The sequence below is a fragment of the Thalia democratica genome, chromosome 8 (assembly GCF_965202585.1).
Source record: "Thalia democratica chromosome 8, ktThaDemo2.hap1.1, whole genome shotgun sequence".
In the NCBI taxonomy this organism is placed as follows: domain Eukaryota; kingdom Metazoa; phylum Chordata; class Thaliacea; order Salpida; family Salpidae; genus Thalia; species Thalia democratica.
In genome coordinates, this window is record NC_139172.1 from 24,139,661 (window position 1) to 24,151,031 (window position 11,371).

The 11,371-nt window shown below is 26.5% G+C and overlaps 1 protein-coding gene across 1 annotated transcript; it reads left to right on the forward strand.

Moving 5' to 3' along the window:
• The first annotated feature begins 1,939 nt into the window (after positions 1 to 1,939).
• On the forward strand, positions 1,940 to 9,941 carry LOC145842117 (acyloxyacyl hydrolase-like). Its single transcript, XM_082949503.1, has 11 exons — positions 1,940 to 2,093; positions 3,378 to 3,580; positions 4,455 to 4,678; positions 5,171 to 5,351; positions 5,671 to 5,814; positions 7,008 to 7,077; positions 7,338 to 7,566; positions 8,003 to 8,161; positions 8,591 to 8,723; positions 9,005 to 9,101; positions 9,424 to 9,941. Exons 1-11 carry the CDS (start codon positions 2,009 to 2,011, stop codon positions 9,630 to 9,632), a joined length of 1,734 nt encoding a protein of 577 aa, XP_082805629.1. The 5' UTR covers positions 1,940 to 2,008; the 3' UTR covers positions 9,633 to 9,941.
• The last annotated feature ends 1,430 nt before the right edge of the window (positions 9,942 to 11,371 follow it).

The following is an 11,371-nucleotide window of genomic DNA, read 5'->3' on the forward strand; positions in this document are numbered from 1 at the left end:
AGTAAGTACTTTATTTTTAGCAACAAATTAAGAAAGCTTTGTTTTAATAAGTGTATTTTAGTTGTTAATTAAGCTAACTATGAACAGTTTTTCAGTTTATTGGAACATAAATTAATAAAAAATTGCTATGATAAGTATTAATAAAAATTTCGCTTGCTAAGTTCGTAGAATTACAATTCAGCCTAAAACAGAAATATTTAAAAACAGATACCAACAAACTTTAAATTATAATTGAAGGTAAATTGTTACATATAATTCTTTATTAACAAGTTTGATTTTATATGGATTTACTAATAATCAATTTATAATGCTCATTTCAGTAAGCTAACAACGGATTTTATTTGTTGTCTAACAGAGCATTTTTTAATTTTAGTATTTTTGATTTTTGTCAGCAAAACAAATGACATTTAAATTTTATGCCTTTGGATTAAAAGGCGTCATTGTTTTAATTGCCTCAAAAGTAATGTCAGAAATTGCCATGAAACGAAGAAAAAACGAAACATTTAAAAACCATGAAAAGGAAAACAAAACTTGATGAAACAATTTTATTTTATTGTGTCAACTTAAACTAAATTTTACAATGTATTAAATAGAAATTTTAAGCAGTAAATTATTTAACAAATGCATTGAGTTTTTAAAAGCTTCGTTTAAAAGTTTACCAAAGTTGTATGAACAGAGAAAACTCAAGTTTATTCTAAAATTACGTTTTTGTGCTGTATATAATAAAATGTAGACAAAAAAATTTTCGATAAAATTAAAGAAATATTTAATTAACTTATAAGAGTGTCTTTGTAGTATAAAATGTTGACGTTTAAATTAAATATTCTCTAATCGTTTTTTATTTCTGAACATATGATTTTGTTAGAAACGCTTTTTATAAGTTTATTATCTATTATTTATTATGAACTTATCTTAAATAAGCTGCTTTAAACAATATGGTAAATTTAATATGATGTATATATTATTTAGCTCAGCTGTTAAATTTTAAATAAAGATTACTTAAAAGTAATAAAATTTTTAAAAAATTGCGAAAAAAATTATAAACTCAGAACTAAATATAGCAAAACAATAACTATCAAAACAAAGCGAGAGCTATTTTACATAATTGAAGTTAATAGCTTTTGTCTTTAGTAGTTTTACGTAGATATTCAGAAATACATTTTTTATTTGCAAAACCAATAATTTCATACATGTAATCTTTAATAGTTTTTAAGTTGTAAATATTGTTTACACAAATGTCTTAATAGTAAAATGCAATAAACTTTAATGATAACAAAAACTTGTTAAATAACTTACGAAACTTTACTAAAAGAGCTGCTTTAAGAAATTTGTTTATATTTTATACTTCTGTTTAATTTGTTCTATAAATTAAAAACATAAATTTTACTTTCCAAAACTTATAAATTATCTAAAAAAACTTTAAAACAAGCTATCAAAAAAATTAAATTTGTTGTTGTTATAAATGTTAAGTTACAATATTTTTACTTTTTAGTAACTAGTTTGGTCGTGAAGAGTGTTTTATAAATAGAGATCTTGTGCAAAAAATTGTATATAGAAATAACTTTATCTTGCATAGAAGTTTTTAATGAGCAGTGTCAATATTTAGAAGTTGATAAACAATTTTTCGAAATGTTTTTCAATAACTGTTATTTAATAATTCTAAAAGGTTTTGCTTGTTTTATACAGACAATAATACTTATAACGAAGGCATCTAATTTATCTTTTTTTACTTAACTACTTAGCGTGCACAATATACCGAAAAACTGAACACAGCTTTTGAAAGCTTTATGAAACAGTGCTTTAAAAAACTATCAATGATTAAAGTAATTTTTATTTTATATTTTTTAACCGCTACAAGGCAGTAGCAAGCTATAACGCGCAAAAACATGTGAGTAAATATTTTTGTCATGAAGCTTTTACTACATTCGTTTGACGCACTACTTACAATCACGATACTTTATAAGAGAAAAATTTTACATTTATTTTAATTTTTGCAGTTACTTTCACAATGAAAGTTTATTTTTTGTTTATTTTCCTTTTGAGTTCGGTTAGTTTTGGAAAAACTGATAAAAATGGAGGCATGCAATGTGCAGGTTAGAAATGTTTATATTTTATATTACTTGTAATTATTTCTATTTAATTCTAATTATTATAATAATATATAATATGTTGTTTGCAAAAGAGCTAGTTTCCTTTTTCATTTATAAAATGTTTTTTATGTAAATTAAAATGTGTTTTATATAAATTTTTTGTTTTAAAAATGTAATAAAAAAAAAACACTTTATTTAGTTGTTCAAAACCTAGGAATTTTTAGTTCAATAACTTAGTTTGCTTTAATTTTTTGGGCATAAGTATTTAAATCTCGTATATTTATTATCTCGATTTTTATCTTTGTTTAAATTAAACTTTGCATTTTAACTTGTTTTAATAAATACTATTTGTATGTTTTATTTTCTATGCTTTAAAAGTCTGCAAGAAAAATATTTTATTAATTTCTATTAACGCAAACTTTTAGTTTTAGTTTATTATTAAAGTAAGTTTGAACTCTTACTTTGTTTTTATTAAACTTAAAATGTCATCGTTTGAAAACACTACTACTTTATAAATAATAGCATGATATTTGTTAAAAAACTTTAAGCTGCACGAATGAGCTAAAGTAACCTCAATTTTAAAAGTAGGCGTACATCGCACGTTTCCTTTAAATATTTTCGGTGACCAGTATTTTTGTTTTGACGTATAAATATATCTTATTTCAAAATGTATTAACTTAAAATAATAGCTGGAGCTCTAAAAAGTTAAAAAAATTCAAACTTCGACAAAAAACTTATTATTTGTAAAGTAAATTATTGAAGTTATTGTAAGTATGAATAATTAATAAACAACAGCTTTTCAAAAAGTTTTATTGTAGAATAAGATTTTATGTTTGGGTATATGCTAACAGAAAAATAAGTCGAGCATACTATAACACTGTTATATTAAAAAAAAAATATTGCTTCAACTGTATGTCTAACCTTTAAAATAACTAAAGCAAATTTTAAAAATATATGATTATAATTATAATTTCTTGAAATAATTAACACTTTTACCTTACAATTTTTGCTTTATAAACCTTTCAAACACTTCTTTTAACTTATGTTTTAAATAATATCAAGTAGAATTCTTATATTTGAAAGTAATCAAGAGTTTTACCAAAAACTTATACGTTTTTCACTAATATATGAACTAAAACCCTTACCATAAAATTTAAACTTTAACAAATTTTACATGAAAACAAATAAGTTTTTTGCATTTTCTAAAAAAAAAAAAAACTTTGCAAAACAAATTAACAATAACTGTATAGTCTGCATCACTTTAAATACAAAATATACTCTTAACAGTGTGCACGCTAGTAGTGGGATTGGGGGAGCAGCTTTCGCAGGTTCACAGCGACTCGATAGTGAACGCTATAGACGAGCACATATGCAAGAACCTGCCCAAGGAGTTGTACAAGCAAGTTTGCTACTCATTACTTGAGCAAGTGGCTCCGTACATAATAGAGGAAGTTTACCAGAACGAAACCCCAGATACAGTTTGCCACAAGGTTTGCATATATTTGTTTTTATTTATCTATAATAAAATCAAACTTTTAGTGTGTGAGTAGTTAAATTGTTAAAATGTTATTTAACGCGGTGTAGTTACTTACAAATTAAAACAGTTTAGCACATAGTTATAAATGGATTTGTCTTGTTAGTTGTTTGTTTATTTTAAAGTGAAGTGTGATACTTTTATATTTTTTGTAGTCTGTAAAGTTTATTAATTAAAATTTAAAATTTATCAATAAAAAAAATATCGTAAATAAGATGTAACGAGAGGTTACAAATAAAGTTGTACTATTTTTTTACTTAACAATTGGTTTGTAAATATTAAGTTTTTTGCAGCGTGTTTATTAGTTAAAAGCTTTAATTTTATGTATGTGAACACTGTTAGACGCAATGAGTTGTTTTACAAACGTATAGTATTAAAATGATGGTGATTTTAATTTACACGTGGTTAAAGGTTTTTAACGATCTGTTATTTTGTATTTTTTCATGACTTTTATAGTTGGTTTGTCTTGCTTTGTTAACCTTTTGAAAAGTTTTATTAAACTACAAGTTCGTTATTTATTTGCATAAGAAAATTACTATAAAACTGCAACTAGTTGTTTTTAGTTTGCAAACATAAACATATATTTTTAGGCTAAATAATCAAAACTATTTTAATTATTAACTTTTATCTCTTTACAATAGCTAATTTTATAATAATGTCAATTGAACTGATAAACAATAAATAACTAACTAAACATAAGAAACATGTGTAAATGGTATAGCAGCACACTATTTCACATAAACTAAACTTTTTATTGGATGTTGAACTAAAAAAAAGTTGAAGGTAAAATTACACGACAGGTGACTTTAAAGTTTAAACCATATTTTCAGGCGCACCAGTGTTACCAGGAGCAACCGGGGAGCGAGGTGTGTCACGTGTTCCCTCTGCCCCCAAGTTTCACCCCAAGACCCCAAAAACTGAAGTTCCACCCAAAAAGCCACCTGAACATGAAGCTGAGAAAAAGAAATTTAGCTAAAACCTTCAGCAAAGTGAGATCGGAGCCATCGTGGTGTAATCACTCGCTATTGCAGAGCATATGCGATTACATTGATAAGTTTGTTTGTTTGTTTGTTTATTTACATGATTTGTTTGTATAAGATTGAATGATTTGATTTTAAGTTTTGATTGACTGACGCTTCAACTAAGTAAACATTTTGTTGTTTAAAGTTTTTTTTATACTTTTTATGTGTTTTAAATTTAGAAACATACTTTATAAAGTTTAAAAATGGTATTCAACTTTTGCATGATAGTTTTATTTTAAAGATCGTTTCTGTTACTAGAAATGAAACTATCAAAGTTTATTAAAATTTTGTTGTTAAGTTTCGTATAAATAATAGTTTTAAATACCACAAGTTATAAACACATTTTAAATCATATTGAAAGTTACAATGAACTGTTATGGTTATGGTTCAGTTTATTTTATTAGCTTCTAGTATTTGTCTTTTACGCATAGAATGTAAGCAGCAAGTAAAAAGTTTACAATTTTTATTACTTATTTCAAAAACTTCTCAAAAATCTTCAATCTACAATAAGAAATTATCAACAGGTTTGCCGACGGTCACTTCCCGATAAAAGACGGTGATGATGACGGGTTCAGCCTGATCAGCAGTTTCAGGGGTGATTACTGGAGGGGGAAGGACTGTAACGATGGTAACGGGGAGGTTTACCCGGGAAGAAAACCCCTGAACAACGACACCATGTTTGATTCCAACTGCAACGGAATACATGTTTGTTTTAAAAAATAAATAAATATATAAATAAGATAAATAAATAAAAAATATTAGAACCAGACCGGACTTTTTGATTCATCTTCTTAAAGTTTGAAATTGTAAGAAAATATTTTGTTTAATAACCTTATTAGTTTATATTTCTCTACCATGGTATCAAATTATAAACAAAATATTAAATAATTAACTATAACTCTGAAATATCAAAATATTCAAGTATAACTTAAATATATATTAGTTTTGTTTATGTAAAAGACGACTTAGTGGAAACACAAGCTTACTATTTTTAAATGATCTGTTGTTTCATACTTACTACCAGGGAAGGGACCTGGCAAGCGGCGAGAGTTTTGAAAATTTGTTTTGCAACACTACAAACAGCTTCGGGGTGATTTCCCTCGGGGACTCCGCCTCAGCCCACTTTCACATTCCGCCGGCTTACCTGGAAGCTGAAAACATCGGCCAGGTTTGAATTGTTTCGTAAAACATATTTGTGCAAAATATTTTAGTTTTTAGCAGGATGTAGAAAGTAACTGTTAATTCTTACTTGATATTAATCTGTACATTTAGTTGTAAATAACATAAATATTTTTTCTAGTCTGAATTTTTAATTTATCTCGTTTAATGCTATTAGTTTACATAATTTTGGAGTTTTTAATTGTTACTTTGTTATAAGCATGTTGTTTTTTGAAAAAAAACTTTTGAGCACTAAAAGTCACCAGTCAAAATATAGTTATAAATAAATTTAACTGTATAAAATCTCCTCAAATATTAGGAAAATTGTTGAGAAATTTAAACAATGTTTACCGGTAGTTAAAATTGCATGCATCAATAATTACAGGTAATGAAAATACCGCGAAAATATCTACTTTTAATCAGATGTTATCTAAATAATTTTGCCACCTAACCGTGTATAACTAACTATAGACAGTTGCAATTTATGTAGTCATATTTTTACGTAGTAAACTTGTCTAGTTGTATAGTATAAACAACTTAAAATTAATTAATTCTTTTTTGGTTGAAACTTGTTACAAAACAAAGTAAACTTGTATTAAAGCTTAGTTGACTGTTTTTTTTTTGTTTTGAGTATTATTTGGCGTATCAGTTAATCTTAATGAAAACTTTTTATTTTATTTTAATAATGTTTGTCGCTTGTTTGTCTTAAAAAAAAAATTAAAGTACTTTAAAATAAGTTTTTTCTATAGCACAAAAATCGTTGAAGTGTTGGTATTAATTTTTTTTTATATAAAGTTGTAAAAATTGGTTAATGCTTGGTTTAATTGAGAAGCAAAACAACAATTTCAAAGATGTTATAGATTTTAAACTTAATTTAAAACATTAAATAGTTTGCTTTTGATGATAAAACAAATAGAAGTTTTTGTACTTTTTTTGGTAAAAAACATAAATCAGATTTTAAAAATCAAGTTTTGCATTAAATCTAGATAACATATAAACATGTTAAATTTTTTGAAATAGTGTTTTTAGTTTTATACGTAAACTTAGTACAATTCTTTTATTTTAAAAATATTTTTCATACACTTTGGTAATTTTAAAAACTTCTTTTATATCTCAGTATAACACAATTTATTGATACTATATTGCCACACGCTATAAAAGTGCAGCTTATTTTAAAACCCTAATAACATTTGATAAACACAGGACACATTCAAAGATTTAGGTATGGTAGTTGAAAATGAATTCGATTGGCCGCACTTATCTGCAATGACAGGTACAAATAACAAATCAAAGTTCCTATTGATTTTTTATTAGAATAATACTGTTTAATTGACAAAAAAGATTTATACTGCAAACTTCAAACACCTCAAAAAAATTTAAATAAATAAATAATATATGTAAATTATTTAGTTATTTTTATCTCAACTTATATTGTATAACTTAATTTATGTATGTTAATGCTATTCGATCATGATCAAATAAAATATTTTTTCACATACAAGTATCATAAAAATCTAACAAAAAATCAAACAGGGTTCATGGAGAACAAGTGGCCGCAGCTTATCAAAGGAGACGTGAGATCTGTTTACTCCTCGATGTTACAGATGAACCTGTGCAACCACCGCGATTATCAGAACATAGCCGTTAACGGGGCGAGTTCTGGGAACATACTTGGAATCGCAAAGAGCATTTCTCGCAACCAGAAGCTCGATTATCCGGTCATATTAAACTTCGCCCTAATCGGAAACGATGTTTGCAACGGGTCTGTATTAATTAATTTTATTTTGTTATTTGTGTAATTTTTTTATTATTGCTTTAAAACAATAATTGAAATAAGTAGCTATGTTTGTTTAAAAAAATCATTTATTAAAAAAATCATGGTAAAAATTTCTGGTTTTTTTTACTCTTTTTATAGTTTAAAAAACTATAGTAAATTATTTAGTTTTAGAAAAAAAAACAATTTACCCTTATCCTAGAGACCTAGAAGTAACTTATTAATATTATAGAATACTTTTTCTAATTTTTAATCTTCATACAATTGTAAATAGTTTATAAGGCTATGATTACAATAACAAATTTAGTAATGAAAAATTTTTTAAATGTTTATTTCAAAAATTAAAACCAAATAGTCTATAATTGCTACTAAAATACAAACAACTATAAAGCCTGAATAAAAATTAACGAATAAAAACAAATAGCCACGACGACACTCTCGATCACATGACCTCTCCAACCGACTACAAGCGCAACATGATCGAGGTTTTGGACTATCTGGACACGATCCTGCCTAACGGAAGTTACGTCATGATGAGCGGGCTTGCTGATGGCATGATACTGTGGGACACCATGCATGACAGGTTTGTTGTAACGTTTTTTTTTGTAAGGTTTCTATTTTTCTACTCAAGTTTTTACTTCATTCTAATTGATTTTACGGCTTAGAAAATATTTTAGATTTTGCATGTATTTTTCCATTTAAATTTATGCTCCAAATATTTTAGTTAACAAGCTGTTATGAAAAAAAATTTATTTATCATTTATATTTAGTTTTATTAAAAATATTTTACTTTAAAAGTCTTAAAATAAAAACTTTACAAATACTATAAGCAAGTTTTAAAAGTAGTTTGTATTCTTTTAGTTTATTGACAGGAACGCATAATTAATTCATATACACAAAAGTACGAAATTTTAACTTTTAGTTAATAAACGATAACAAAGTAAATAACTAAGTTTTTGGTTGAAAGATTAATTTTTATTAGTTTTAAAATGTCTCAATAAAACATGCGCAGGATACACCCAGTGGGTAAACTGAACGGAGATGTGAGGTACGCGGATATATACGAGTGGCTGAACTGTTTGGGGCTCACCCCCTGCGCTGGATGGATGAACAAAAATGAAACCATCAGGCAACTTACAACTAAGGTTTATTTGTATTGTATTGATAGAACTATTTTCTTTGTATGGATCTATATATTTTTAGTATAAAAAGGCACTTGTATTATTTAAAAAGTTTGTAATACCAATGCCTTATTGCTTGAAAGATATCTACTTGTCTTTATCAGTTAAAAACACAAAAAAATCTAAACTGTTTTTGAAAGTTTTTGAAATGTTTAGACTTTGCTTTATATGATTTAATATAAAGAATATAATGAATACAATAGAGTATTAAATTAATATACTGAAAACAATATATTATATTTTAGCGAGCGATGGAACTGAGTGACGCAGGAAAGGAAATCGTCAGCTCAAAAAAGTACAAAAATTTTAAAATGATGCATTATGATTTCGACGTTGCCGAATGTGAGTTTAGAATATAACACAAGAACAATATAGAAACAAGCTAATAAAAATACATAAACAGATATATAGATTAAAAATGTTTCTACCAAAACAAAAAAGTCTATATACTTTTAGGCTTATAAATTAATTATGAGATTATAGTATTGAAAGTTTGTTTGTTTTTTAAGAACAACAATTATTATTATATACATGAGAGTATTAGGCTCAATATAGAAACATTAGTAAACAAATAAAAATATAAACAATACGAACTAAAACAAACAGTCAACTAAATAAAATACTTTTTTTTTGTGGCTTTTCACAATTTTTTATGACGTCACAGTAATCAAGAGATGGGAGGCGCTCGGGGGGCAGGACTACGAGATAATCGACCCGGTGGACGGTTTCCATCCCAACCAGAACGCCCAATACATGACCGCCCCGTACCTTCTCGAGCAGCTTGAGAGGGCATTCCCCCAAATATTCCACAACAAAAACCCCCACAACGAGAACATCCGGAAAGTTTTTGGCGACCAAGGCGGTTACTTTTAGTCGGAAAAAAAAAATTGTTTTTTATATTTTGTCTTAAAATTATCATGAGCTTAATATTTGTTCAACGCCAATGTTCCAATTTTTATTTCTTTAGTTTCTTTTAATTAAATCATACGCGATCTTTTATTTTAATTTTGTAGTTATATACCGATATTTAAATTTATACTAATGGAAAACTTTTTTAAAATTAGTTTTGAATCATTTTAAAAATAGTTTCAAGTTTTTTTTTGTTACACTACCTCTAAAATAAAAGAATTTTATGAAAGCAGCTCAAAAAAATATTTTAAGTTTTTCATATGTTTGTCCATGTGCAATAAATTTTATTATATACTGAAAAGTTTGTTGTGTCTTGAATGAAAAAATAGAGCTACCTACATAGGTTTTAATTACTGAATTTATTATTATTAATATCAAAGTTTTAAACTCTAAATACAGTTTTAAAGTAGTTCTAAAGAAAGTAAAAATCAACATAGTAAGTTAATGAGTTGTGTAAGAAAAACTTTAACTAGTTTATGTCTGCACCAACAAATTTCTAACTTCGTTAATGGTATGTTTTGATGTAAAGTATATTAAAACATAAAGAGTCATGAGAAAGAAATGTTTTTGGACCAAAGTTAAAAAGAGATTATTCATATTTCATTTCTCGCTAAAAATTTTATTCAAATCTTTTTATAAATCATGGTTCGGCAAACTGCGGCCCGCGGGCCAAATGCGGCCCTCAAAGTCAAAATACTCAACCCGTGAGCTCATTTTCAGCCAAAAAAAATTTAAAAAAACAATAAACCTAATAAATAGTTAAGCTTTTAATTCAATAAACAATTTTTATAAGGGCTCTAATGTTGCTTAATTTATCTTATTTTTGATCTCGAATAATTCTTTTCTACTGATTACTAGAATTTATTTCAAATAAATGCGGCCCTCAAAGCTTTTTTAGTGCGGCCCTCGAGCAATTCTTTTTTAAGAAAATTGGCTCCCGAGTTACATAAGGCTACAGACCCCTGTTATAAATAATGTTATAGAAGTACACTGCTTGTCGTAAAGTAGAAGCACCTAAAAAAAGATCAACGATGAGTTTTAAAAGCCTCTGTTTAAATTCGCTAAATGTATCACTGAAAACCTGCTTAAAAATTTTAAGGTTCTTGATTAAAAAAATACAAACAAGCTGTCTTATTTTTCATAAAAGCCTAATTAACTTTGTTCGTAACGATAATAAGTAGGATTTAATGTTCTTTAAAAAAAGTATATATTTAATTACACTTGTTTACTGTTGCACGATAAAGTAACAGTGTTGGGTCATGCTGTCAAGTAACCTTCCTACAAAGTTTAGAGTTCGTAAGAGTGAATATTTGTTTTCAAAATTTATGCAAAGTTAACAAGCGTAGAAAGTAAACTAATTTGAAATATGTATACTTACTGAAAATTTTGACGCAAGTTTAAAAATTAAAGCTATATTAATGCAAGTTTGTTAGTAAAAAAAATAATTTATGTTTAGCTTAGCAGTTTACTTATGCTATTTGTAAGCTATACAAAATAAGCTTCTTTTAAAACCAACATTGCAAAAAGTGTTTTAGGCTTGTACACAATGGCAGTAGTTAACAACTTGTTTTTACATGTTAAACATTGATAAATAATCTGAAGACAAATATTAGATCGAAACCTGGGATTCAAACAGGTGTTCAATACTTTGTCGTTTGTTGTAAATACAGTTAGCACAATCTTAAAGCAAAAATTTTTAAACT